The sequence below is a fragment of the Crinia signifera genome, chromosome 5, assembly GCF_055691185.1.
Source record: "Crinia signifera chromosome 5, ASM5569118v1, whole genome shotgun sequence".
In the NCBI taxonomy this organism is placed as follows: Eukaryota; Metazoa; Chordata; class Amphibia; order Anura; family Myobatrachidae; genus Crinia; species Crinia signifera.
The window spans coordinates 61,802,731-61,830,562 of record NC_139221.1 but is presented as its reverse complement, the minus strand read 5'-3'; the positions used below and the strand labels follow the sequence as shown (position 1 = coordinate 61,830,562).

The following is a 27,832-nucleotide window of genomic DNA, read 5'->3' as shown; positions in this document are numbered from 1 at the left end:
ATGATCACTCGCAGCAACATTGGCACTGGAAGGGCTGAGGGCAAACGCAGGCTATTAATTATGCACTTAGGCAGTAAGCTCTTCATCAGTCTGTCTTTATTTCTGTACTCATATATAGAGGGGATACGGTCACTAGGTCTACAAGCATTGGGTCGACACCATTAGGTCGACATGCATTAAGGTCGACATGACTAAAGGTCGACATGCGTTAGGCTGACAGGGTCATTAGGTCGACACAAGCATTAGGTCAACATGGGGAAGGTCGACAATCAAAGGTCGACATGGGGTTTTTCACAATTGTGCCAACATGTGCCGACATGGGCAGTATTTCATGCCCTACACTAGGGCGTGGCAGGAGAATAACATAGTGTGCCGAGCACAGCGAGTGCAACAGCACTACATTTAGTGTCCATGTCAACGGTGTCGACATTCGGGACAATAAAAATGTGAAAAACCCCATGTCGACCTTCCTTGTGTCGACCTAATGCTTGTGTTGACCTGATGACCATGTCGACCTAACCAATTTCGACCTTCCTGGATGTTGACCATAATGCATGTCGACCAACAAGCTGTCTACCCAATGATCCGAACCCATATAGATATTGTACATTGTAGATCCTTTTCTGTATCTTCATGTTTACATATTTATATCTCCTTACTGTACATCCAATTATGACACATAGGAGGATTCATTAATAATAATAAGGAATGTATCATGTTAGATATATTGAAATACAAATTCCATAATTTATCATACTGTATGTTTATATTGTGAAACATATAATGATTTCTGACGCTGCTAAGTATTATGCAGGCAAATGAGCTGTCACCGTCTTTTGGCGCACGCTGAGCAGCTGACACCATCACAGATGCACGGCGGCACACAGACGTGGCTTCTCAAATCTGCTTCATTATACCGTGCGGCTTTTCTTTCTGTTTGTTCCAACTTGCTAGTCACTGGTGATGAGAGAATGTATTGCTTGTGCCAGGAGGAACGATCCCTCTCGTACAGTACACTGGTAATCCATTTCTGAAGTCCATATAGTAGGCTAATACATCTAAAATACAAGCTGATAATAAAATATTTGGGTATTATTAAAAAAAACCATGTACAGTAATTAGGGGAAAAAAGAACCCCTTTCCAGTGCTACCTGCTGTAGCAGCCCAGTGCCAGTCACCTGCGATCTCCCTATGAACATGTGGATAAGCTGTGCAGGGTGGGGGCTGGGAGTACACAGGCGCTCAGTGTGGTGGAGCACATACAAATTATTATAAGGAAAACAACACATAAATAATACATCCAATAAACAAGTAAGATTCATTCATTAATATTGGTGATGGGTGATCTTACCCCGAGGAGGATTTCGAGCCTCCTAACCTTTGGCTGAAAACGCGTCAGTATTCCCAATAACTCTGCATCAGGACCGTGGTATAAAACATAGGGGGAGATTCTCTAAGAATCTCCGCCCCCCTTCGCATATTTAATTATCGCATATGCTGTAACATATGCGATAATTAAGGCAAAGGACAGCTCTTGCGTTAAGAGCTGTCCTTTGCGGTGAGAGTCGCCGGGTCCCAGCAGGTCCCGGCGGCTCTCCCCTCCCTCCCACACCCGGCGCTGCTGCTGCGCCGGGCTCTCCTCCTCCCTGCACCCGGAAGAGGATCAGTGCAGGGAGGAGGTCACAGGTCCGGGCAGCACTGCGCTGTGCTGCCCGGACACAGGTGAGGGGGGAGGGGACGATGCAGGGCGGCGGGGGGGCGGCGCGGTGCGGCGGAGGGTTGCGATAGAAGCCCATTGGCTTCTATGGGGCATCGCCAGATTTTTCTGGAGATGCCCCCCGCCGCGGTAACCCGGTGGGGGATGCTTACAGCATCCCAAAATTTTTAGCTTAGAGAATCTCCCCATAGACTTACTCATGATAGACAGTCATATGATCAACAGGGTCTAAAGGTCAAATGAATTTTTTTTTAGGATATGACCTATGACCTGCTGCCTGTGAGCTGTACTTTCCCCTGGTTATCACCAAATAACCCTTTAAATACCATACAATACAAACAATAGGGATTTCCAAAATCTAGGGCGCAATAAGACAAGCTAATGGTTCAGAACATCAACGTCCTCTAGTGTCTCCAGTTTTTTCTCCAGAATGCTCGTGATGATACAGTATATGGAGAGAGTCAGAGAGATCAATGGTTAGATATTGTTGTCTGTATTCTACTTTTAATAAATAAAGGAAAGTTGGAGAAGGTGGATAAATGGGCGTACCCCACTCACGGTAAGTATAGCGATGTATAGGCACCTAGCGTTTTCTTTCTCCTGTAGATGAGCTTTTTAAGATGAACTTTCCATCTCCATAAGTGTGGATATGAAAGTAGAAAACAATCAATGTGTAGATTCGTTTCACTTTGTGATATTATAAACACCCGGTGAATAAAGTAGAAAGTGTGTAGGCGTACCTTACTCACCCAAAAATGAGACAAGGTACTGTACATGTATAAAGGTTTCTTTTCTTCAATATAGATCTCACTTTGAAGAAAAACCCCACCCAAATCTAATTCTCTCTGCACAAGTTACAGCTGCCCCACCCGCAGTGCACATGGTTTTGTCCATCTAAGAAGGATTTTGTCAGAAAGAATGGACTAGAATAACCCCCAATATCTGGAGTAGATGACATGCGTACCCGACTTACAATTATGCAAGCCTTTCACCTCATATAGCGGGTTCTTTGCCTTCAAATATTCTGCATGTGTAGTTGAACTTCAAAATTATATTATTCATGCAAAACCCCCAAAAAGTCAGAAAAATTTAGTTTGGGGTCCCTTGATTTATATAGGTGATGAGGTGCCCCACATCCTTTTTATAAGGGAATTTTTTCTGTCTTTTCCAAATATTCCAACAGAGTTCTTAAAAAGGGTATATTTATTTAACAGCAAAACCAGATTAAAAATCCTCCATCCCAACAATGGAAGGATACCAAAACATCCAGAAAATATCCAAAGACATCCACAAGACAAACGATCCAAAAAAAAATATTTTTAAAAGTTTGTATAATACATACAATGTAGATCCAATAGAAGGTAATGGCTGCTCACACTCCACACTGGCTGTCAACGCGTTTTTTGTGGTTGCTAAAGTTTTGGCAAATATACTGAAACCATGTAACAGATGGGTCCATTTATCTGGAGATCCAACTCCCGACCAACTGGTTTGCTTAACCCTGGTTGTAAGTATCAACAGATTCATTTATTTATTTATTTATTTATTTCCAGTTTCTTATATAGCGCAGCAGATCCCGTTACAGTTTCTTATATAGCGCAGCAGATCCCGTTACAGTTTCTTATATAGCGCAGCAGATTCCGTTGCGCTTTACAATGGTAGACAGTGATAAAACAAACTGGGTAACAACAGACAGACTTGGAGGTAGGAGAGCCCTGCTGCAAGCTTACAATCTATAGATTCATGACCATTGTTATGTCAACCTATTGACCGGGCAGGGGCTTTATAATAAATTGCCCAAAATCTACATTTCATATAGCAGGTATTTAACAGGCCACAGAGGTGTTCTTATGGGGGTGCTGGTGGTGCAGGGAGCCACACTCCTGTGCATAGCTGCTTTTCCTCTCCAGACTTCTCCCAAAGAGAATAAAATAACTGGCAAGTAAGCAGTACAGCCAGATTGTGTGGAGGCAGCCTTGTCTCTCTTGGGATGGTAGGCATGCCCACAGAGTGATGCATCTGGGACACAGGCCTTCTACAAGGCCCTGCCCCATAGTTATGCAAATAGGGACTCCTGCAAGGCCACACCCAGGGCCGGCGCCACCACTAGGCAGCCTTGGGCATTTGCCTAGGGCGCCGGCTACTGGAGACCAGCAGTTTGGAGCTGCCCCCTCCCCCTGGATGGAGGTGAGCGGCGCTGGTTGCGGCCACAACTCCACCCCCTGGAGCGACTCGGGGCCACTGCATCACCCCCTCCCCTGGGAGTGTCGCGGCTACCCGCACCGCATCACCCGGCAATCACCCCCCCCTGGAGTGTCACAGCACCATATCACTTCACCCGGCAAGGGCCCCCCATGGGAAGCGTTGCGGCGGCCAGTGCCGCATCGCATGGCACTACCCCCCCCCCCCACATGGAGCAACATAGGTGAGTGCCGGGGCGACCCCCCTGTGGAGCGGGTGAGCGATTGAGCGCCAGTGCACCCCCCCCCCTCCCCTGCCTGGGGCTCACCGGTGCCTAGCACCGGCCCTGGCCACACCCCTTACACGCCTTTGGCAAGGGCAAAGGGTTTTTAGCCCCACTGGGACTAAGCACTTATAAATGAAAGAGCACTAGAGAACGTAAAAGGCAGCATAACATGGCTGATCCTAATGCATGGAACTAAGATAAATACAGTATGTATAAAAGAAAAACAGCATATTGAAGTACTGTGTGCAGGAAAAGATGTACATTTTACAATATAACAAGAGACTTACATAGTATCATAGTAATTTAGGTTGAAAAAAGACGTTAGTCCATCGAGTTCAACCTATCTAATTGTCTATCATACTAGCAAATAAATCCTTCCCTTTGTGATCTATTTTTCCGTATAATCAAAATGAAATATCATAATTGCCAAAAACCAGTAGTCTAGGGGAGGAACACAACACACACTGGAACAGTAACATTTTCCTACCAGCGCTATCCGATGGCAACCCCACAGCAACTACAGATGTAGCGATTGATCGCCAGATTGCATGTGGTGGTGCAGGCTGGCGGACTGCCTGACTGGGATGCGTGAGCGTCTTACTCGCTCGTGCTTCCTAGTCAGCAAAACGGCGGGGAGCGGTGATTGGAGGCCTTCCTGCCCATCTCCGCTTCAGGGAGATGAGCAGGAAGAGGGGGCAACCTGCTGCTGACGGGCAGGGAGTGGGGAGATGGGCAAAGGGGTCCGACAGAATGGGGAGCGTGAGCGTCTCGTGCGCACGTGCCTCCTTCTGTCGGAGGATGGCGCTTGGCGATAGAATCACCAGGAGCAGCTCAAATGAAAGCAGCTCCATCTGTATTCCTACTAAGTCCAGGAATACACAAGGAACACACCACTGCAGATATTGGCCACTCATGTGCCACCTAGCTGGTGTCTTAAGTGCCTATACCAGTCAGTGGCGTAACTATCGTCCCGCAGCCCCTGCGGTGGCGGGGAGGCGCTGAGGGTATGTGGGCGCCGGGGGGGCTGTGGGACTATTGTTACTCACTGGTTGCCTTCTGCCGCCGGTGGTTTTATTTGCACCGGGTCCCAGCTCTCCCGAGTCCCGGCTACTGCTGCAGCCGCAGCGCTTCTGATACAAAAAGGTGACACTTGGAAAATGGCTGCCCCCATACCGCAGACAGTTTTTCGTCTGCAGTATGGGGGCAGCCATTTTCCAAGTGTCACATTTTCATTAGCAGCAGTAAACGGGAGAGCCGGGACCCGGCGCAGACGGATGCGGCCAGAGGTAACACACACATACACACAAACAGGTCACACACACAAATACAAACACACACACAAACACAACCCCCCCCCCCCCCGCCGTACCCCGGCTCCCCTCCGCTCCGTGTTTTTTTTACCGGGGGGGGGCGCCTCCTGCATTGTCAGCAGGGGGTCGCAGAAAAACTAGTTACGCCGCTGATACCAGTGGTTTCCAAACTGTGTGCCTAGGTTCCCTGGGTGCCTCAGGACACTTGCAGGGGTGCCTTGGGTTTGTGGACCAAGATCATTTCATATTATTAATGGTTAATGTACCAGGCAAAGCCACTGCTTGTGGCTGCAATCATAATATATGTGGACAAACAGGAGCAAATCCTGTCCCTCACCACATAACTGTGACATATAAACACAATGTACTTAATTATATATATTTTTTCTAAATTTCTCAATAAGAAACATTTGGCCTAGGGGCGCCTTGAAAACATTTTGATGCTCTAGGGTGCCTTGATTCTAAAAAGTTTGGGAACCACTGGCCTATACACCCGTGATCCCCAGGCTCCAATGCAATGCTGACGGGACGCGCATCGCATCAGACCTGATATCAAACATATGCGATTTTGTCACTGCTCATCTGATTTCTTGCCGGAATCAGATGAAAAGTTACCAAATTGCCTTGAAATAGCCCTAGTGTATGGGCACCTTTAATACACAGGGAGGTGAATGGTTTTGCAAAGAGAGAGGAAGGTGAATGGTTTTGCAAAGAGATAAAAAAGTTACAGCATAATGTTAATTACAGTAAAATAGTGTGGCAGGGACAGCATACCTCCACATGAAGATAATGGAGGATCCAGTCCAGGTTTTGGAGCAGCAGCAGGGAAACTGATGTGGTCAGGGTTGGATTGGCAGCACCTGTGCTCTTCTGATATAAGGGTTTCCAGGGCAGAGAGTCATTGCGTTTGATGGTGCCAAAGCTGCCCAAGTGAATGACTGGGGTGTGGGCTATAGTAGGGTCCACGGGAGCCTTCTGAAGAGTTTGTACTATGCTGTGACACCTGTATGCTGCAATCCTTGCTTATTCTGATTACCTGGTATGCTCTTCACCCGCTACAAAATAAAGACCAAGACTTAAGGTGCGTACACACGGATAGATTTGACCAACGATTCAATCTAGTTAACGATTTCCTCTGAACTCCTGCACAAACGATTCGGTGTCAAATGATGAACGATTGAGCAAACAATTACACATGAACGATTGATCTTTAACGATGGTGGAGGGGAGCGGGAGCCAGTCAATTAGCTGCATTTACTTCCACTACAGTATATGACTGAATACATTTATTGTTTAATACAGTATTAGCAAAATGTGTTTGCATAATTTGATATAAATTTATTACTGTAGTGACCTTTTCTGTAAAGCATATATCCTGTCATATTTCATAAGACATTTATATTTCTCATTCATTCATTTTTTTATTTATTCAGTGGTGACCTTGTGGAGTTTGTATTGTAGAGACTAATTAATTGAAAGGTTAGCAGCACTAGGCCAGTGGTTGTCCGAGCCGGTCATCAGGACCCCACACTTCCCAGGTCACCTAGCAGAGGCACAGATGTATGTATTACTCACTAACATTTTAAAAGGTCCAGAGGTGGAGCTAATTATGTCAGGTGACTCTATGAGGAGATCTAGAAAACATGACCGGTTTGGTTCGTGAGAACCGAGTTCAAGAACATATGAACTACTAGGCAAATATGTCCTTGATATAGAGGGTCATATCAGTGCTTACATTATAGGACTCCGCTACATCAGGAACATCATAAGAGCCTGGGTTTATCACCAACCATCTTAGTATAGAGATAGCCAGCAGCTAAGCCTTGGGCTACCCACTCCCAGGGATTGAGAACTTGAGACAGACTGTACATTTATAAAGCATGCTTCTGCTGTTTGATGTCGCACAGTACAAACATGAGAACCATAAAACAGCTGATTTTGTCACTTCCTCTCTATGTATCTTTCTTTTGTAACCTTTGTCGATACTGAAGCAGGAATAATTTGGTCTTTTGTGCAAGATACTCTATTTTCTTTACTGTGTATTCTAACAAAGGGATTTTTTTTGCTAATTGTTCAGTTTTGGAATATCACAATTGCAAAGTAACTTGTTTATTACTCATACCCCTCATGAAAATATATGGAAAAAAAGCAAATTTTGAGGTCTAAAAAATGGCTTTTTGGGTATCCTCCATTTGCAAGTGTATAAATTGTTAATTAGTAACCAGTAATAGACACGTGAACAAGTCCATTGGCGCAGAGTCCATTGTTTTTCCTACTATCTGCATGTTCTAATATGGATCCAGCTCTCATGGGCCCTTATTCTAATCTATGCGGTACGGCCCGCGTGCGGCCGTACCGCCGATGTTTTGACACTGCACATGCGCAGAGGTCAATCTGCGCATGTGCAGCCCCCTTCGCCGCAGACGGATTTCGTCCGCCGCAAAGGGGGCGTATAGGGGCGTGAGGGGCTTCATGCCCTCATTTCCCTATGTGTACGCCCCGCGTTTCATGGGCGTTCCCATGCAAACGCGGGGCGTATGCATGGTAATGAGGGCATGACGCAACTCATGGGGGCGGAAAGCTGACGTCGCCGGATGTCAGCTTTCAGCCCCCATACAAGCTACCACACGGACGATTGTCCGTGTGGTCTCAGCTTGCGGGAGCTGCCGGGGCGTGCGGACCTGCCTTCGATGGTCGACGACCATCGAATGCAGGGGGCAGCTCCCAACATGGTGGAGGCGTACGCCCCGCCATTTTCATGCGGATCGGCAGCCGTCCGTGTACGGACGGCCGTGCCGATCCGTCTTGTAGGCGGGGATTCGTCTGGTGCGGTCGGAGCCGCATATGCGGCTCGACCGCACCAACCAGAATAAGGGTGAGGAGCCTGCCTACAGTGTGCACAGTTCAGAGCAGGCTTAGGGGGTATTCAATCACAGGTCACGACTGTCGGGTCGACCTGACAGTCGTGGCCTGGTTCCGTTCTAGGCCTGCTCGACTGCATCTCGGCAGGCAGGATTCAATGTTCTGCTTGCCGAGTGCCAAAAAGATCTGGGTGGGAGCTCGACAATTCACGGCCGTTCTCAGCAAAATGAGCCCGACTGCTTTTAAAGCTTGTTTTGCAAGACAGCATTGAATAGGCACCCCTTGTTGGAAATAGCGGCGGGGATTGAATACCCCCCTTAGTATATTGTATTATGACTTTTATCAATAATAATGCTTTGTTTGTAAAAAGCATCTTATTAAATTTGAGTTCTTATTAAAGTTGAGTTCTGTTGGTCCCTTGTTGATTTCTGCTCATACCTATTAGTGGAATGAACCTATAGAACCCTACCCCACATAAACACACAGTAGTAATGGCTTCATTTTAGAAAGTACATTAAGTGTAGATATAGGGGATACCAATGCGACAATACTACTGACTGTGCATGAGCAATGCTTGTACTCACACAGGCCAGAAGAAGGAATGTCCTATGTTGGCACTGTAAGCAGGCCAGAAAGTAGTCAGTCTTATATAGGGTCAACAGCCCAGAAAGTAAGCCAAGTCTTATGCAGAGGTCCAAAGAGTAGTCAAAGTACAGTGGTGGACGAGACGCGTGTGAATCATTAGGTCGGCGGTATTTAGGTCAACAGTCAATAGCTAGAATACTATTGGTCCACAGGCAATAGGTTGACCGTTGACACATTAAAAAGGTTGACATGGTCTAGGTAGGGCCAAACCTATGAATGATGGTGCCCGGTGCAGGCATTAATCTGCTGCCCCCCCCCCTCAAAAAAACATTTATTTTTATTTTTGGTGTCTATGTAGAAATCTGCCGACAAGTAGTGTCCCACTTTCCCTCACATGGACTGCTTTGCTCACTATGCTTCGGGCAGCATGTTGTCTTGTTGCTTGTGTTGACCTTTTGTCAAAGTCGACCTAAAGCATGTCGGCTTTTTCATGTGTCAACCTATTGCCTGTAGACCTAATTACTGATGACCCATTGATCGGATAATGTAAAGACAGGCAGAGATCCAGAGAGATGAGTGAGATTACAAGCAGGAGTCAGAACCAGAATCAGAGGCAGGACAAACTCTAGCAGATATTGGGATTCCATTACTTTTGCTATGCGGGTCCAGTGGTGTAGCTAGGTGCCACAGTGCCCGGAGCAAGGGCATGTTTAGCCGCCCCCCCCCCCTCTTGTGCGGCGAAAAGGGGGCATGGCCTAACATTATACCACTGTACACACCGTAATGCCCATTGCACATTTTGACGCACTTTGTAATACCCATTACACATAAAGCCACATGCCGTAATGCTAATTACACAGCCACGCTGAGTCGGGGATGTGACGGAGACCTCCCGCACACCACATCACAGGTATCGAGGGAGGCCTCTGACACCGCACTGCGATGCTAGCCACATATGTTAGTACATATGCGCTAGCATCGCTGCGGCGGTGCTGCGAGGGGTGGTGATGCATTTTAATACATCCCGCCGTCTGTCTATAATCCCCTAGAAAAGATACTAGATAAATGACAAGCACAATCTGATTGGTTGCTAGGGGCAACATCTCGCACTTCTTAAAATTCACACCTATAGTAACTTTACCCCAAAACCTCACATATGTCTGTATGGAAGAAGACTTCCCAGGGTGCAGAACCTCAAAGCATGTCCTGTGTGGGGTTATTGTGGCGCTAGGACACAATAGGTAACACTAGCAAACAGTGAGTAGCAGAGATTACTGAGTGGCCAGAACGTGCCATGACTAAAGGCCCCCATACACTAGCCGATTTTGGTCAGATTTCGTCCAGATCAGTCGGATCTGGCCGAAATCGGACCAAAATCGGCTAGTTTTGATGTCCCCTCAGATCCGATGCGCGGTCCCGTGCGCATCGGATCTGCGTCGGGTGGTCGGACCTGCTGCACGTCCGACCACCCAACTTGGGACCTAGTGGAGCGGTGCGGCGGTGGAGGTAGCAGGGGGGGCTGGGGATACTGCGGGGGACACAGGCGGCATAGAGCCGGGCAGGGGGAGCCGGGAGCTGTCAGTACTGAATTAAAAAAAAAAAAGCCCATACAATGAATGGGCGGCCTGTGATTGGCTGAGCGCTCTCTCAGCCAGTCAGCAATTGGCTGAGAGAGCGCTCAGCCAATCACAGGCTGCCCATTCATTGTATAGGCTTTTTTTTCTAGCACTGACAGCTCCCCGGCTCCCTCTGCCCGGCTCTATGCCGCCTGTGTCCCCCGCAGCGTCCCCAGCCCCCCCTGCTCCCACCAGCAGCCCTGCTCTGTAGCCCCCCCTGCTCCCCGTTTTTTTTTACATGTGATAAATCGAGACGATTTATCACATGTAAAAAATGGCACATCAAGTGCCAATCTAATCAAGCTCCCCCGGGGAGCAGCCGGGGAAGCTCAGGGGGAAGTCGGGGGCGACTTGTCCTAAGGACAAGTCGCCCTAGTGTATGGGGGCCTTAAGAAAGGCATCTAACACCAGCCATGTACATAGGGAGAGGGCACTTACGGACTGGCACTTTTCTGTGGTCCAGGTCGGAAACTGTGTGATGCAGGGAAGCCAGGTGGCACTGCAGGAGGGCACCGCGCTCCTCGAGGGCCACCGCTTGCCCATAGATGCGGGAGAAGATGCCCTCAGCGTGCTGGGACAGGTCAGACAGCTGCTGGATGATGCGCAGCACACTCACTTCTTGTAGTGAGGAAAGGCGCAGAGCCGGGACATCCCCGTCACCGGCACCAGCCCGGCACACATTGGTGGGCTCCATTGTTCTCCCTGCACCAGCAGATGGGGACAGTGCTGCAGCCAGTCTCACGGGTTCCGAGACAGAGGCTGTCCCCGGGAACATGCAGCTTTTCGGATCTCCCCTCTGGTCTTTCACTGCGCCGGCTAGGGATGCCGGTACTAGGGATGCGGCGCCATGACGTTGTGACGTCATGGCACCGCATCCCCAGCACTGGCGTCCCAAACCGGCACATGCACAGTTTATGGCGGTATGGGGTACTGATGCAGGGCAGGGGAGCTGGCGGTAGATTTCATGGCACCGGCGCCCGGTGACATTCCTGCACCTGGAGCGTGTGCTCCGCCGGCTCCACCCTAGCTACGCCTCTGTGCGGGTCAGGGGGATCTTGAATCAAATGTTATGCATGTAATAACCAACTTTGCCTGACTAACACTTTTTTTTTTTCTTAATTTTTATTATTACTTTCACAAATACAAACATTAAAACATTTCACATACAATACATATATTACATACAATACACTCAGTATTCACAATATCGTTTGTTCCTATACCGTTATTCTAATTGTTCGCACCTATCTCCTCTCTAGTTTAGAAAAGTTTCTAAAAAGTGTTTTTTTTTGTCGATATTCTACTTGGAAAACGTAAACTTTCTGTGTTTGTGTGTGTTAAATTGTCATTTGTGTAGGTAACACGTGTAAAACCAGGGAGGAAATCGAAAAATCAACAGGTGGAAGGCAGGCAAGTTAGTCACATGACACCCGAGCCACAAAAGAGACACCAGGCCACAGAAGAGAATGATGCTCCATACATGGTCCCGAAGAATACCAGCAGACCCACTGAACCTGAGCAGGAACTGAACCAGGAATGCACAAGATCCATCTGTCTGCTAGAGCAGAAGCGAAAGGTGGTCTCATCTAATATTGATGTCCCTCAAGCAAGGTATGTTTATTTGCAAATAATTTTTTTAAAGTATTAAAATAATTTGCTGAGGAGTGACATTACCACTTCCAGATACACTGGCTGTCATTACCCACTAAGCCAATGGTTATCAAACTCGGTCCTCAGGCACTGTGTGGGGTCCTGAGGACCAACTTTGAGAAACTGTGCACTAGGCTAATGATACTTACCACCCAGCTGATGATATTTATTCCTACCACCAGTCTAATGGGGGTTATTTTGATTCACTCCCTCTGGCAAATTCCTTCTCAAATGGAAAAACCATGGGCCTTATTCTAGTTCACTCTTTATGACAAAATCCTTCTTAGATGGACAAAACCATGTGCACTGCAGGTGGGACAGATGTAACATGTGCATAGAGAATTAGATTTGGGTGAGTTATTTTGTTTCTGTAAAGGGTAAATACTGGCTGCTTTATTTTTACACTGCAATATAGATCTCACTTTGTAGTAAAACCCCACCCAAATCTAACTCTCTCTGCACAAGTAACATCTACCCCACCTGCAGTGCACATGGTTTTGTCCATCTAAGAAGGATTTTGTCAGAAAGAGTAAACTAGTATAAGGCCCCATGTGCACTGCAGGGGGGCAGATGTAAAATGAGAGAATTCGATTTGGGTGAGTTATTTTGTTTCTGTGCAGGGAAAATACTGACTGCTTTATTTTTACACTGCAATATAGATCTCACTTTGAAGTAAAACCCCACCCAAATCTAACTCTCTCTGCACAAGTAACATCTACCCCACCTGCAGTGCACATGGTCTTGTCCATTTGAGAAGGAATTTGCAAGAAGGAGTGAACCAAAATAACCCCCAATGACTCTTACCCTACCCACAGTCTAATGACCCTTCCCCTACCCACAGGCTAATTACTCTTACCCTACCCACATGCTAAGGACTCTTACCCTACCCACAGGCTAATGACTCTTACCGTATCCACAGGCTAATGACTCTTACCCTACCCACAGGCTAATGACTCTTATCCTAACCACAGGATAAGGACTCTTACCCTACCCACAGGCTAATGACTCTTACCCTACCCAAAGGCTAATGACTCTTACCCTACCCACAGGCTAATGACTCTTACCCTACCCACAGGCTAATGACTCTTACCCTACCCACAGGCTAATGACTCTTAACCTAGCCACAGGCTAATGACTCTTACCCTACCCACAGGCTAATGGCTCTTACCCTACCCACAGGCTAATGACACTTACACTACCCACAGGTTAATGACACTTACACTACCCACAGGCTAATGACACTTACCCTACCCACAGGCTAATGACTCTTACCCTACCCACAGGCTAATGACTCTTACCCTACCCACAGGCTAATGACTCTTACCCTACCCACAGGCTAATGACTCTTACCCTACCCACATATTAATGACACTTACCCTACCCACAGGCTAATGACTCTTACACTACCCACAGGCTAATGACTCTTACCCTACCCACAGGCTAATGACTCTTACCCTACCAACAGATTAAAGACTCTTACACTACCCACAGACTTATGACACTTACCTTACCCACAGGCTTATGACACTTACCCTACCACAGGCTAATGACTCTTACCCTACCACAGGCTAATGACTCTTACACTACCTACAGGCTAATGACTCTTACCCTACCCACAGGCTAATGACTCTTACCCTACCCAAAAGCTAATGACTCTTACCCTACCCACAGGCCAATGACTCTTACCCTACCCACAGGCTAATGACTCTTACCCTACCCACATGCTAATGACTCTTACCCTACCCACAGGCTAATGACTCTTACCCTACCCACAGGCTAATTACACTTACCCTACCCACAGGCTAATGACACTTACCCTACCCACAGGCTAATGACTCTTACCCTACCCACAGGCTAATGACTCTTACCCTACCCACAGGCTAATGACACTTACCCTACCCACATATTAATGACTCTTACCCTACCCACAGGCTAATGACTCTTACACTACCCACAGGCTAATGACTCTTACCCTACCCACAGGCTAATGACACTTACCCTACCCACATATTAATGACTCTCACCCTACCCACAGGCTAATGACTCTTACACTACCCACAGGCTAATGACTCGTACCCTACCCACAGGCTAAGGACTCTTACCCTACCACAGGCTAATGACTCTTACCCTACCCACAGGCTAATGACACTTACCCTACCCACAGGCTAATGACACTTACCCTACCCACAGGCTAATGACTCTTACCCTACCCACAGGCTAATGACTCTTACCCTACCCACAGACTAATGACACTTACCCTGCCCACAGGCTAATGACTCTTACCCTACCCACAGGCTAATTACACTTACCCTACCCACAGGCTAATGACACTTACCCTACCCACAGGCTAATGACACTTACCCTACCCACATATTAATGACTCTTACCCTACCCACATATTAATGACACTTACCCTACCCACAGGCTAATGACTCTTACACTACCCACAGGCTAATGACTCTTACCCTACCCACAGGCTAATGACTCTTACCCTACCAACAGATTAAAGACTCTTACACTACCCACAGACTTATGACACTTACCTTACCCACAGGCTTATGACACTTACCCTACCACAGGCTAATGACTCTTACCCTACCACAGGCTAATGACTCTTACACTACCTACAGGCTAATGACTCTTACCCTACCCACAGGCTAATGACTCTTACCCTACCCAAAAGCTAATGACTCTTACCCTACCCACAGGCCAATGACTCTTACCCTACCCACAGGCTAATGACTCTTACCCTACCCACAGGCCAATGACTCTTACCCTACCCACAGGCTAATGACTCTTACCCTACCCACAGGCTAATGACTCTTACCCTACCCACAGGCTAATGACTCTTACCCTACCCACAGGCTAATGACTCTTACCCTACCCACAGGCTAATGACTCTTACCCTACCCACAGGCTAATGACTCTTACCCTAGCCACAGGCTAATGACTCTTACCCTACCCACAGGCTAATGGCTCTTACCCTACCCACAGGCTAATGACACTTACACTACCCACAGGTTAATGACACTTACACTACCCACAGGCTAATAACACTTACCCTACCCACAGGCTAATGACTCTTACCCTACCCACAGGCTAATGACTCTTACCCTACCCACAGGCTAATGACTCTTACCCTACCCACAGGCTAATGACTCTTACCCTACCCACAGGCTAATGACACTTACCCTACCCACATATTAATGACTCTTACCCTACCCACAGGCTAATGACTCTTACACTACCCACAGGCTAATGACTCTTACCCTACCCACAGGCTAATGACACTTACCCTACCCACATATTAATGACTCTTACCCTACCCACAGGCTAATGACTCTTACACTACCCACAGGCTAATGACTCGTACCCTACCCACAGGCTAAGGACTCTTACCCTACCACAGGCTAATGACTCTTACCCTACCCACAGGCTAATGACACTTACCCTACCCACAGGCTAATGACACTTACCCTACCCACAGGCTAATGACTCTTACCCTACCCACAGGCTAATGACTCTTACCCTACCCACAGACTAATGACACTTACCCTGCCCACAGGCTAATGACTTTTACCCTACCCACAGGCTAATGACACTTACCCTACCCACATATTAATGACTCTTACCCTACCCACATATTAATGACACTTACCCTACCCACAGGCTAATGACTCTTACACTACCCACAGGCTAATGACTCTTACCCTACCCACAGGCTAATGACTCTTACCCTACCAACAGATTAAAGACTCTTACACTACCCACAGACTTATGACACTTACCTTACCCACAGGCTTATGACACTTACCCTACCACAGGCTAATGACTCTTACCCTACCACAGGCTAATGACTCTTACACTACCTACAGGCTAATGACTCTTACCCTACCCACAGGCTAATGACTCTTACCCTACCCAAAAGCTAATGACTCTTACCCTACCCACAGGCCAATGACTCTTACCCTACCCACAGGCTAATGACTCTTACCCTACCCACATGCTAATGACTCTTACCCTACCCACAGGCTAATGACTCTTACCCTACCCACAGGCTAATGACTCTTACCCTACCCACAGGCTAATGACACTTACCCTACCCACATATTAATGACTCTTACTCTACCCACAGGCTAATGAATCTTACCCTACCCACAGGCTAATGACTCTTACCCTACCCACAGGCTAATGACTCTTACCCTACCCACAGGCTAATGACTCTTACCCTACCCACAGGCTAATGACTCTTACACTACCCACAGGCTAATGACTCGTACCCTACCCACAGGCTAATGACTCTTACCCTACCCACAGGCTAATGACTCTTACCCTACCCACAGGCTAATGACACACCCACCAGGCAATTCACAAGTATATTCATCAGCTGTTAAAATTAGCCATAAAAAAACACTTTAACTTGGTGTTCAGCTATTATTCCAATTATTGCGGAAATAGAAGCCAAGTTTCAAACCCATTCTGATTTTAAGGTATAGTAGTTGGCGTTCCCTACTCTTCATGAGCCAATAATCTGCTGATTAGGTTTGGGTGGAGCAACTATAGACCTATGTAAGTCACATGTTTTGATCTCTATTATTACTATTAGTCTATTATGGTAAAGCATTACGCCACAGCCTCACCCTCTTGTATAGATCTGTTTTTAATAGTAAGTAACGGATCTACTGATTATTTCACTGTATTCATGTCTTGGTGTGTATTGCCCCCTCACACAGCTTTATTTTCTCTTGTTATTTTGTTTGTGGTGATTTGTTTGTCTCATATGATCTGTTTGAGATTTGAAGGGATTTCAATTGTGGATGAATGTATTTGAATCAGCATGGCAGCCGCTGCGCTTCACAGCAGCAGGATCGCGCAAAAAAAGTGTCTGCTACATAGGATATTGAGCACTTTGGTGCAAATTAGGGGTGCGAATCAGCCAGGAGATGGGTGTGAAATGGCTGCCTTTGCCCACATTTAAACCTGTGGAAGTGGCAATTAGCACCCTTCACCTGCAGTTGCATTCCCCCCATTGTGTAGGTGATATATGTAAAGCGCAATGGAATATGCTGCGCTATATAAGTAAAACTGTAAATAAATAAATTAATATGGTATTGTTTTACCATTTCAATAATTGTCATTTTGCACAAAAACAATACCATGAAGGCCCCTTGTAATGTTAATATAGCTGCAGTTAGTGACAATTAAAATAAACTCTCTACATTTATAACGAAGAAGAAATTAGCAAATGAAGAAATGAAACTATAAATGAAGAGATGAAACCACGGTACTTGTTTCCTAGCACGGCCACCACGATTTATATCGTGGTGGTCGTGTCGGAAAAAAAATTGCGTCGGTCACGTCGGGTGCATACCAAAACGCACACGACGCGACCGACGCGATGTACCCGATTTCTCCATAGGCTTCAATGTTAAATTATTTTAACATTGAAACTGAGTACATTTAACATAGAGAAAAAAGGTAAATGGCCCAATATGGGCCATTTCTCATTAGGTATGGCCCCGGCATGTGTGTTAAAAATAATGGCCCCCCATTGTGGCCGCCACCCCCACGATTGACGCGAACCCGAAGCGTGGCGAGTGCAGCGAGCCCGCGAGGGGCGGCGGTGCGCGTCCTCCGACCTTTTCATTCCCCTACTATCCACGTCGGCGTGGAGTTCAGAATATATAGTGTGGCGAGCGTAGCGTGCCACCGAGCCCGAAGAGTGGCGAGCGCAGCGAGCCCCGCGAGGGGACGCCGATACCTGTCAAGCCCGCGAGGGACGCCCCTCGTGGGCTTCACAGGTATCTGCGTCCCCTCGCGGGGCTCGCTGCGCTCGCCACGCTTCGGGTTCGCGTCAATCGTGGGGGTGGCGGCCACAATGGGGGGCCATTATTTTTTACACACATGCCGGGGCCATACCCAATGAGAAATGGCCCATATTGGGCCATTTCCCATTTTTTCCTATGTTAAATGCACTCATTTTCAATGTTAAAATATTTTAACATTGAAGCCTATGGACAAATCGGGTCCAACGCATAGGCTTCAATGTTAAAATATTTTAACATTGAAGCCTATGGAGAAATCGGGGGCATCGCGTCGGACGCGCATAGGCTTCAATGTTAAAATATTTTAACATTGAAGCCTATGGGGAAATCGCGGGCATCGTGTGCCTTAAAGTTAAGGTACACGATGCCCGCGATTGTGGCCGTGCTAGGAAACAAGTACCGAAACCACAGTATACACTGAAAATAACGAGGTTGAAAATAAAAACGAAATATCATTGTAAATGTAATTTTGTTAAAAACATATAAAACCTTTCAACTTCCCAATGCTAAAATATATGTATATATATCTTTAAGGATACAGTAATGGGATCTTAATTAGCACTTTATGTGTGTCTATCTAAGATACAGGCTTTACATCATTTTCATGATATGAGAGAATCTAGTCCCCAGATAGTGCATGTAATATTACTGGCATCTTTACAAATTGAGATTAAGAGCTTTGCTATATTAGGCCACAGAATATAACTAGACATTATTTTGTCATAAATGTTATTTAAAGTGTCATTCTCATTAACTATCAACTATGTAGTGTATGTGATGAATGATTTACTGGTACTCTCCTCAAGGGGTCTGCATCCCTTCCACTAGTATGGCTGTGCATCACTTTATGATAAGTCTTGACATTACATGAGTATATACAGTAGAATGTATTGTACACAGAGGGACTCATGTACATTTGGGGCGCATGCATCTGCCAGCGATACAGACACTTTCACCAATTAGTAGTAGCATTCATTCTAGCACCATGCATCTTTCAAAAAGGACATGCTGCACTTTTCTAGTGTTCATGTTGACTTTGTCCACATTCGGGTAAAAAAAAGTGAAAAACCCCATGTATTGACTGTCGACCTTCCCCATGTCGATCTAATGCTTGTGTTGACCTAATGACCCTGTTGACTTAACCCCATGTTGACCTTCAGTCATGTCGACCTTCAGTGACTGTAGACCTAATGCTTGTCTATACTTTGATCCATACCCGTCTGCAATTATACCTCTCCCCATTAGCAAAGTCTGAATGAGAACACGGATGAATCACTGGCCGTGGCCCCACCTCTGGGCGTGCATAGCACTAGGGAAGCCAATCCCGGGGCATTTTTTCAATCCCGGGATTGGAAATTGAAAAATGCTCAATCCCGGGTATCCCGGGATTGGCTTCCCTAAAAAAAAAATGCCCTGCATGTTTACTTACATGTGCAGGGCAGGTGTGGCTGGGAGCCAGGTGGGTGGCTGGGAACGGTGATGTTGCCGGGAGCTAGGTGGGTGGGCGTAGTCTCCGGGAGCAGAGAGCCAGGTGGTTAAGAGAGTTCTCCGGTAGGCGGGGTCCCCAGGAGCTGGGCAGGATGCAAGCTAACAGAGCGAGCGGCCAACACGTCCATGAAATTTTGTGGGTCAAGGGGGCTTAGGCTGTCTGTGCGGCTATGTGGCCTGCACAGCGTGACCTATGACCTCATCATGCTGCGCAGGGCCACACTGACGGGTACAGGTGAAGCTGAGCTGCGCAGTCTAATCTCGAAATCCCAGGATTGGAAACACCAATCACGTTGAAATCCCGATGTTTTGGGGGCCAAATCCTGGGATCCCGCTGATCCTGATCCCGGGATTGGCCACCCTACATAGCACTTCGGAGTTGTAGGCCGCCCCCAGCTGCCCCCTTCTCCTACTAAACCACCAGATAATTAATGCGTGTGCTGGAGGCATTGCGTTTTGATCAAACACAAATCCGCCATACGACTGCATTGTGTGATGTTTTTAAGGTGCATCGTCTATCCAGTGGAAGAATAATTCATCTCACATGTTTTTACAGTTGATTAAACTGCACCACAACAGTAAGTAGAAGTTTCAGCACTTGCGGTAAGTGGGAAATGTGATGCCCATAAGCCTCAATGGTTACCAAACGTACCCTGGTCGGCTGCCCCTCTCCCATAGACCTGATACAGCTCTGTAATACACAGATAGCTTCAATCGTGTAATTGTGGGGCCAATTCATTATTACGTATGCTGGGTACACACCTACAGATTTAATTGTCCAATCAATCTGGTGGGTACAAAAATCTGACAATGTATGGGAGCAAATGAGACACAACTATTTGCACCCAAATGCTGGAAAACAAACAATAGTAATTCAGACAAATTGGTTAAAGTCGTTTGATTTATCAAATTAAACTGCGCTATCATTTTTATCCATTTTCCAGTGTTGGAGCAATTTTTTCACATACATTGCCAGATTTTTGTTCCCACTACACAGATTACTACTACAGACTACTCAACCTTGTTGGATGCTTATTATTGCACATTTTATCTTTCCGTGTTTTCAAATCCAGCATTTGTAAACTCAGAAATACAGCGTTTGCCTTTAGTCAGTTGTTTATACTAGAAGTAAGAATGCAGAGACATTGTAGTGCAGATGGCATTTAAATTTGAATATGCCTGTTGGTTTTCCAGTGGCCGCCCTGACATATTCCGTGTGACCCAAACAGGAGATGAGAACGCAGGGAATACACAATGTAGTATTAGATCTGTCTTCATTTACAGCCACAGGTATTTCTCTTCATGACAAATTGCAGATTACATTAAACACAAAGCTTGGGCTACATTGTCCCGTAAGCTCTACTTTTCTAATTATTTGTTGGTATAAAACAGCTGGAAAAAAAGATGAAAGGAAATTTAAAAAATGTGGGAAATAATTGCCCTAGGTCTTAGTAACCATAGATCTGTACTGTACAGCCAATTATACATCTATAACTAATATTCCACTGTAGAGCCTTTGTGCCTTTGTATAACTAGGTTGTAAACCAGCCATATAAATGAATTATGCTATATTATCTTATGTTGGATGTAGCATCTTTGGCCCAGGCTATTCCGGATTGTAAATAGCACCACAATAAACAATTAGAAGTTGTACTTTATGTAGGTGACTGCTGGGCATTAAACATGGAGGGATATACACTCTACAGGAAAGACAGGGAAAATAGAAGGGGCGGGGGTGTGTGCCTTTATGTACATAATAACTTAACATCATGTGAGAAAAATATGAGCACAGACCTGGAAGACGACAACTCGGAGACAGTGTGGGCAGAGATAACCGACAATAATAAGAAACCAAAAAACAAATTTATAATAGGGGTATGCTATAGACCACCAAATATAAATGAAAGGGAAGAGTCTCTTCTTTTAAACCAAATCAAACAAGCATCAAATCAGGGTCAGGTATTAATTATGGGGGATTTTAATTTACCCGACATTGATTGGGAAAACGAAACAGGTAAATCAGCAAGAAGCAATGGGTTCTTAAGCTTACTTAAAGACCAGTTTATTACACAAACGGTAGAAACTCCAACTCGTGATGAGGCGCTCTTGGACTTAGTATTAACTAATAACACAGACTTAGTTTCAAACACAAAAGTAATTGAACAATTAGGGAATAGTGATCACAATATGGTTTCACTGGAAATCAACTTCAGTAAATTACATCAAAAAGGATCTGCAAAAATACTAAACTTCAGAAAAGCGAACTTTGAATTATTCAGGGAAGCCCTAACAGGAATTGGGTGGGAAACGGTTATGGAGGGAAAAAATGCAGAGGAAATGTGGGATACTCTAAAAAAGGTGCTTGATTCACTAACTATTGAATACATTCCTAAAGTAACTAAAGGTAAATTCAACAAAAAAAACCCACCATGGTTGGACAAAGAAGTAAGGTCAGCTATCAACAATAAAACCAGAGCCTTTAAATTCTATAAAAATAACTTGAATGAGGAGGCGTTCGCAAAATACAAAGAATCAAACAAAACTTGTAAAGGGGTAATCAAAGCAGCTAAAATATTATATGAAGATTGCATAGCCACTGAAAGCAAAACCAACCCAAAGAAGTTTTTTAAATACATAAATAGTAAACGTTTAATTAAGGAAAACATAGGCCCACTAACTGATACTAGTGGAAAAAGTGTTACTGAGGACAAGGGAAAAGCAAAACTGTTAAATGAGTTCTTCTCATCAGTATTTACTAAGGGAGAGCAGACTGTGGAACGAACATTTACCACAAACGGGACAAATAAGCCAGATCTCATTGTGGATTTCACGCCGAAGGAAATAATACTGAGGCTAAGCAAACTCAAAACAAATAAGTCACCAGGGCCAGATGGGATTCATCCGAGGGTATTAATGGAATTAAGGGATGAACTAGCTACCCCCCTACATTATATCTTTAGCAAGTCACTATCGTCAGGTATAGTACCAAAAGATTGGAGAATAGCAGAGGTAGTGCCAATATTCAAAAAAGGAAAAAAGGAAGATCCCGCTAATTACAGACCCGTTAGTTTAACATCAATTGTGGGTAAACTATTTGAAGGATTTTTAAGGGATGGTATCCAGGAATATTTAGATCATCACCGTCTACTCAGTACTAACCAACATGGGTTCGTGAAAAATCGTTCATGCCAAACTAATCTACTAGGGTTCTATGAAGAGGTTAGCAAAAACCTCGATAATGGAAATGCTGTATATGTGATTTTCCTAGATTTCGCTAAAGCATTTGATACTGTCCCACACAAGAGATTGATTAATAAAATGGAGAACCTAGGATTGGGTGAAAATATCTGCAGATGGGTAGGGAATTGGCTATGTAATAGAGAACAAAGAGTGGTTGTGAATGGTGCCGTATCAGATATGATACCGGTACTAAGTGGAGTGCCCCAGGGTTCGGTTTTGGGGCCCATTTTGTTTAACATTTTTATTAACGATATTGGGATAGGGTTACTCAGCAATGTATCCATCTTTGCGGACGATACAAAACTTAGCAAAGTCATCAAATCACCAGAAGATGTCACCATGCTTCAAAATGATCTTGCAATTCTAGATGAGTGGGCAAAAAAATGGAAGATGAGGTTCAATGTAGATAAATGTAAGGTTATGCACCTTGGGAGACACAACCAGTGTGCAAGTTACAACCTTAGCGGAGAGGAACTGGGTAATTCCATACTTGAAAAGGATCTAGGAGTCCAAATAGACAGCAATCTAGGACGTAGTGCCCATTGTAATGTAGCTACAAAAAAGGCCAACAAAATTCTGGCATGTATTAAGAGGGGAATGGAAACTAGGGACTCAAGGGTAATTATGCCACTATATAAAGCATTGGTGAGACCTCACCTAGAGTACGGAGTACAGTTCTGGGCCCCACACTATAAAAAGGACATCATAGAATTAGAAAAAGTCCAAAGGCGAGCAACAAAGCTTATTAGGGGAATGGAGAATTTAAGCTACGGGTAGAGATTAAGCAATTTGGGACTATTTACATTAGAAAAGAGACGTTTAAGGGGGGACATGCTCAACATGTACAAGTATATCAAGGGCCAATATAAGGAACTGTCACACACCCTATTTTCTACTAGAAAGGAATCTAGGATGCGAGGGCATGAGTATAGATTAGAAGAAAAAATATTTCATTCAGCTAGTAGAAAGAATTTCTTTACGGTCAGAACAGTCAAACTCTGGAACTCTCTTCCCAGAGAGGTGGTAACGGCTGGCTCATTAGTTGCGTTCAAGGCAAAGTTGGACAAACATTTACTGGAGAAAAACATCCATGGGTACAAATAAGAAATATAATTTGTCTGTAAAATACCAGAACCTACCAAATCAGCAATGTATATCTATACCAGGTTGAACTAGATGGACGCAAGTCTTTTTTCAGCCTTACCTACTATGTAACTATGTAACTATAAGATGCCACCTCCACACTGTCCTGACTTGAGGGTCTGGGAAGTGGGTATTGGTGTCAGTGTGGGTGTGGAGGGGAGGCGGGGTGGCAGTAGGTTGTAGCTTTGCACGTGACTGGCAGCAGGTCTGATGCGATGAGCGATCCTGTGTGCATCGCGCCGGAGCCTGCGAGTCACACTGGCTGCACAAGCAATCTCTTGGATTGTTTCTGAGCAGGACATCCCTGGCTCAGACCATTGATGGTCTCCATCGATGGTGCATCAAGTGCTTTGCATCAATGTCATGAAACCATTGACAGGAAATCATTAATGTCTTCACTTACCATTGTACATCCATGTTGTGCTGCACAGCGGGAGGCAGACCAATCAGGAATGGGGGAGGGATGAGTGGTGTTTTGGGGAACAATGCTATAGATGGCATGGTTACATTGCTAACCATTGATGATCGATGGCCAGCTCAATCTCGGCTGCAGTTGATAGATCTACAGTGTCTAGATAAAAAGTCAATGGGTCTACCTCAAAATGATGACATGCAATAGGTCAAAATGAAAATGGTCGACATGAAATAGGTCAACAGTGTCCAAATGCAGACAAGATCAAAAGGTCAACATAAAGAAGGTAGACCGCAGGTCCTTAGGACCCCACACAGTGCATGCTTTGCAGATCTCCTCACAGAATAAAGTGAAATAATTAGCACCACCTGTGGATCTTTAAAATGTGTCCGTCATTTATGAGTGCACCTGTTGAGTAACCTGGAAAATGAGAACTGTGTGGGCTGCTGACTTCTGAGGACTGAGTTTGAGAACCACTGAGGTAGACGAATGACAAGGTCCACATGAGTTATTCGTGATTTTTTTTAAACCGACTTGTTCTTACCTACATCAATGACGGCAGAGATAATAATAGTGCAGCGAAGCACTGAAGTAGTGCTCCTTCTAAGCTTCTTTTGCAGGGTGCTGCACCCTTCCCCTTTTTAAAACCTCAGAATGCACCCTGCCCTTTTTGTGTGTGGTACTGTGCACCCTTACGCTGCCCCCCACCACGCTGACATGCCGCTCCGAACTTTCTGAGTGTGCCATCATGTGTAATGGGTATTATAGAGTGAACACTCACTGAAGCATGGTGAGCGAATCAAGTTGTGCGTGCGAGTTGTCGACATTGACACCAAAAACATGTGGAAAAACTCATGTCGACCTTTTCATGTGTCTACCGTTTTCATGTTGACATTTTGTCCCTGTCAACCTTTCCCTTGTTGACCTATTGCATGATGTCCTATTGACTGTCTACACACTGGAAAAAAGGGTAGATGTGATAATATAATCAGGCGCCCAGAGTGTTGAAGATATAATCCAATTTATTAATAACAAAACAATGAAAAAGTTGTAACACAATAAAATTCCTTTAAAATGAATAAAAATAGATGAATCCTTACCCCCTAAGGGTATTTGGAGCCAGCAAGGGATGGTGTTAGGGCAGGGATGCAGTCCGGAAGTGCACCCTGCAGTGGCCCCAAATACCTTAGCACTTGGCAGGTTCACTCAAAAGGATCAGTTTGGTCAGTCACTGTTGCCGACGCGTTTCGAGCCTCTGGTGCTCTTCTTCCAAGGCAGTGTCTGCACACTGTCTATCTAATAATCCACACCCTTCTATCCTGGGCCTTCCCATAAGCACATCATATAGTTTTAGTGATAATAGTTACTTTGAGTCATAGAAAGTGCCCTACCCCCAACCTAAACGCGTCATAGAAAGTGCCCTACCCCCAACCTAAACGCGTCATAGAAAGTGCCCTACCCCACACCTAAACGCGTCATAGAAAGTGCCCTACCCCAACCTAAACGCGTCATAGAAAGTGCCCTACCCCCAAACTAAACGCGTCATAGAAAGTGCCCTACCCCCAACCTAAACGCGTCATAGAAAGTGCCCTACCCCCAACCTAAACGCGTCATAGAAAGTGCCCTACCCCCAACCTAAACGCGTCATAGAAAGTGCCCTACCCCACACCTAAACGCGTCATAGAAAGTGCCCTACCCCAACCTAAACGCGTCATAGAAAGTGCCCTACCCCCAAACTAAACGCGTCATAGAAAGTGCCCTACCCCCAACCTAAACGCGTCATAGAAAGTGCCCTACCCCCAACCTAAACACGTCATAGAAAGTGCCCTAACCCCAACCTAAACGCGTCATAGAAAGTGCCCTACCCCCAACCTAAACGCGTCATAGAAAGTGCCCTACCCTAAACCTAAACGCCACAGTATTATTCAGAACCAGGGAGCAATTCATCGGACTTGCATATTAACAACTCAATTCAATCTTTAATTAGAATGTAAGTGTATACAAATATTATTATTTTGCGTACTGGATGCATGATCTCAGGCACAATACAGACACACTGTGCACACCTAGGATACACTTGTATCATGGCCAAGTTTCTTTTCCGTATCTAGAGCAAATGGTTCTTCCAATACTGTAGATATTAAACATTGCTCTGTTTTCATAAAACTCCACATTTAACAGCTAGAATTTCTTCTGTGCTTTGAAATATGCTCATGTCACCTCTGGAGGATTCAATTTGCCTGATAAATAATTCATGAGGAGCATTATGTTTAGAAGAAGAGGTTAATAGAGCTGAAAGTTATTGGGATAGAAATGGGAACGCTAATGATGAATGGGCCGACTTTGTCTCATTCTCAGTAAGCACTCGCACAAGTGTTATTAATTGGGAATGCCAAATGCTCTGCTGGTAGCCACTTTCATTCAAGGTGATCATTCAGGAGCAACCACCTACCAACACACACTGCGGGAGCTGGGAACATACCCTCCAGCAAATTTTAAATAAGCTCTACATGCATTTTTATGGCATATAAACACATGTAAATGGGCATGATATAATTGTTCCATCATTGTGTGATTGGTCAGAATTTGTGTCAGTAGCTAAGGCAGTGGTTCCCAAACTGTATGCCGTGGCACCCTGGGGGGTGCCTTGGCTTGGTGGCCCAGGACCAATTCATATTAGTCCAGGAGCAATGCAATACTCAAAACCAGTGGTGGGGGTGGCTGACAACCATATGTTGGCAAACAGGAGCAAATCTGGTCCCTGTCCAGAAAATTGAACCTAAAGGTGCCCATACACCTTACAATTATTGTATCCAATATTGGATACAATATCGCATCTCATCGCATCTCGGTTTTGCAATCAGATGAGATGAGATGAGATCTAGTACAAAAAGTATGTGCAGCACATACTTTTTGTACTAGATCTCATCTCATCTTATCGCAAAACCAATATGCGATGAGATGCGATATTGTATCCAATACTGGATACAATAATTGTAACATGTATGGGCACCTTAAGGATGACATATAAACACAATTTACTTAATTGAATATTTTTTCCAAAATTTCTCAACAAGCAACTTTTGGCCTAGGGGTGACGTGAAAAATATTCTGACACTCTGGCGCCATAAAAGTTCGGGAACCACTGAGCTAAGGTGATAATACAGGTAGGGGGTGCGTGGAGTAAACTAGGAGGTCTGCACAAGATCCCCTTCATAATGTGTGTATTACAAGTTATTTATATAGCACATACATATTCTGCAGCCATTTTCAGGGAATATCTGAACATTCGCATCAGGCCCTGCCCCAGTGGAGCTTACAATCTACAGTATATTCCCTACTACATGAACACGTGCACAAACATTCATTCTATGGTTAATTTGTTTAGGGGCCAATTAACCTACCAGTATATTTTTGGATTGTGGGAGGAAACTCATGCATACATGAGTAGAATATAAAAACTCTGCACAAGCGATGGACTTGAGGAGGGGTGGGGCTAAATGACGCGATAGCCCCA

General features: G+C 45.3%; 1 protein-coding gene across 2 annotated transcripts in view; it reads left to right on the top strand.

Annotated features, from left to right (window-relative positions):
* The window catches only part of ZNF704 (zinc finger protein 704), a 73,817-nt gene that overhangs the window by 15,483 nt on the left and 30,502 nt on the right, over positions 1-27,832 (top strand). The window contains exons 1-2 of one of the 2 annotated variants that reach the window (XM_083187324.1): positions 6,416-6,575; positions 11,915-12,168. In XM_083187324.1, the coding sequence (XP_083043450.1) occupies positions 11,981-12,168 (188 nt within the window). In that variant the 5' untranslated portion in view covers positions 6,416-6,575; positions 11,915-11,980. Of the gene's footprint in view, positions 1-6,415; positions 6,576-11,914; positions 12,169-27,832 lie in introns of those variants that run through there. The other variant, XM_083187323.1, reaches the window with a different exon arrangement.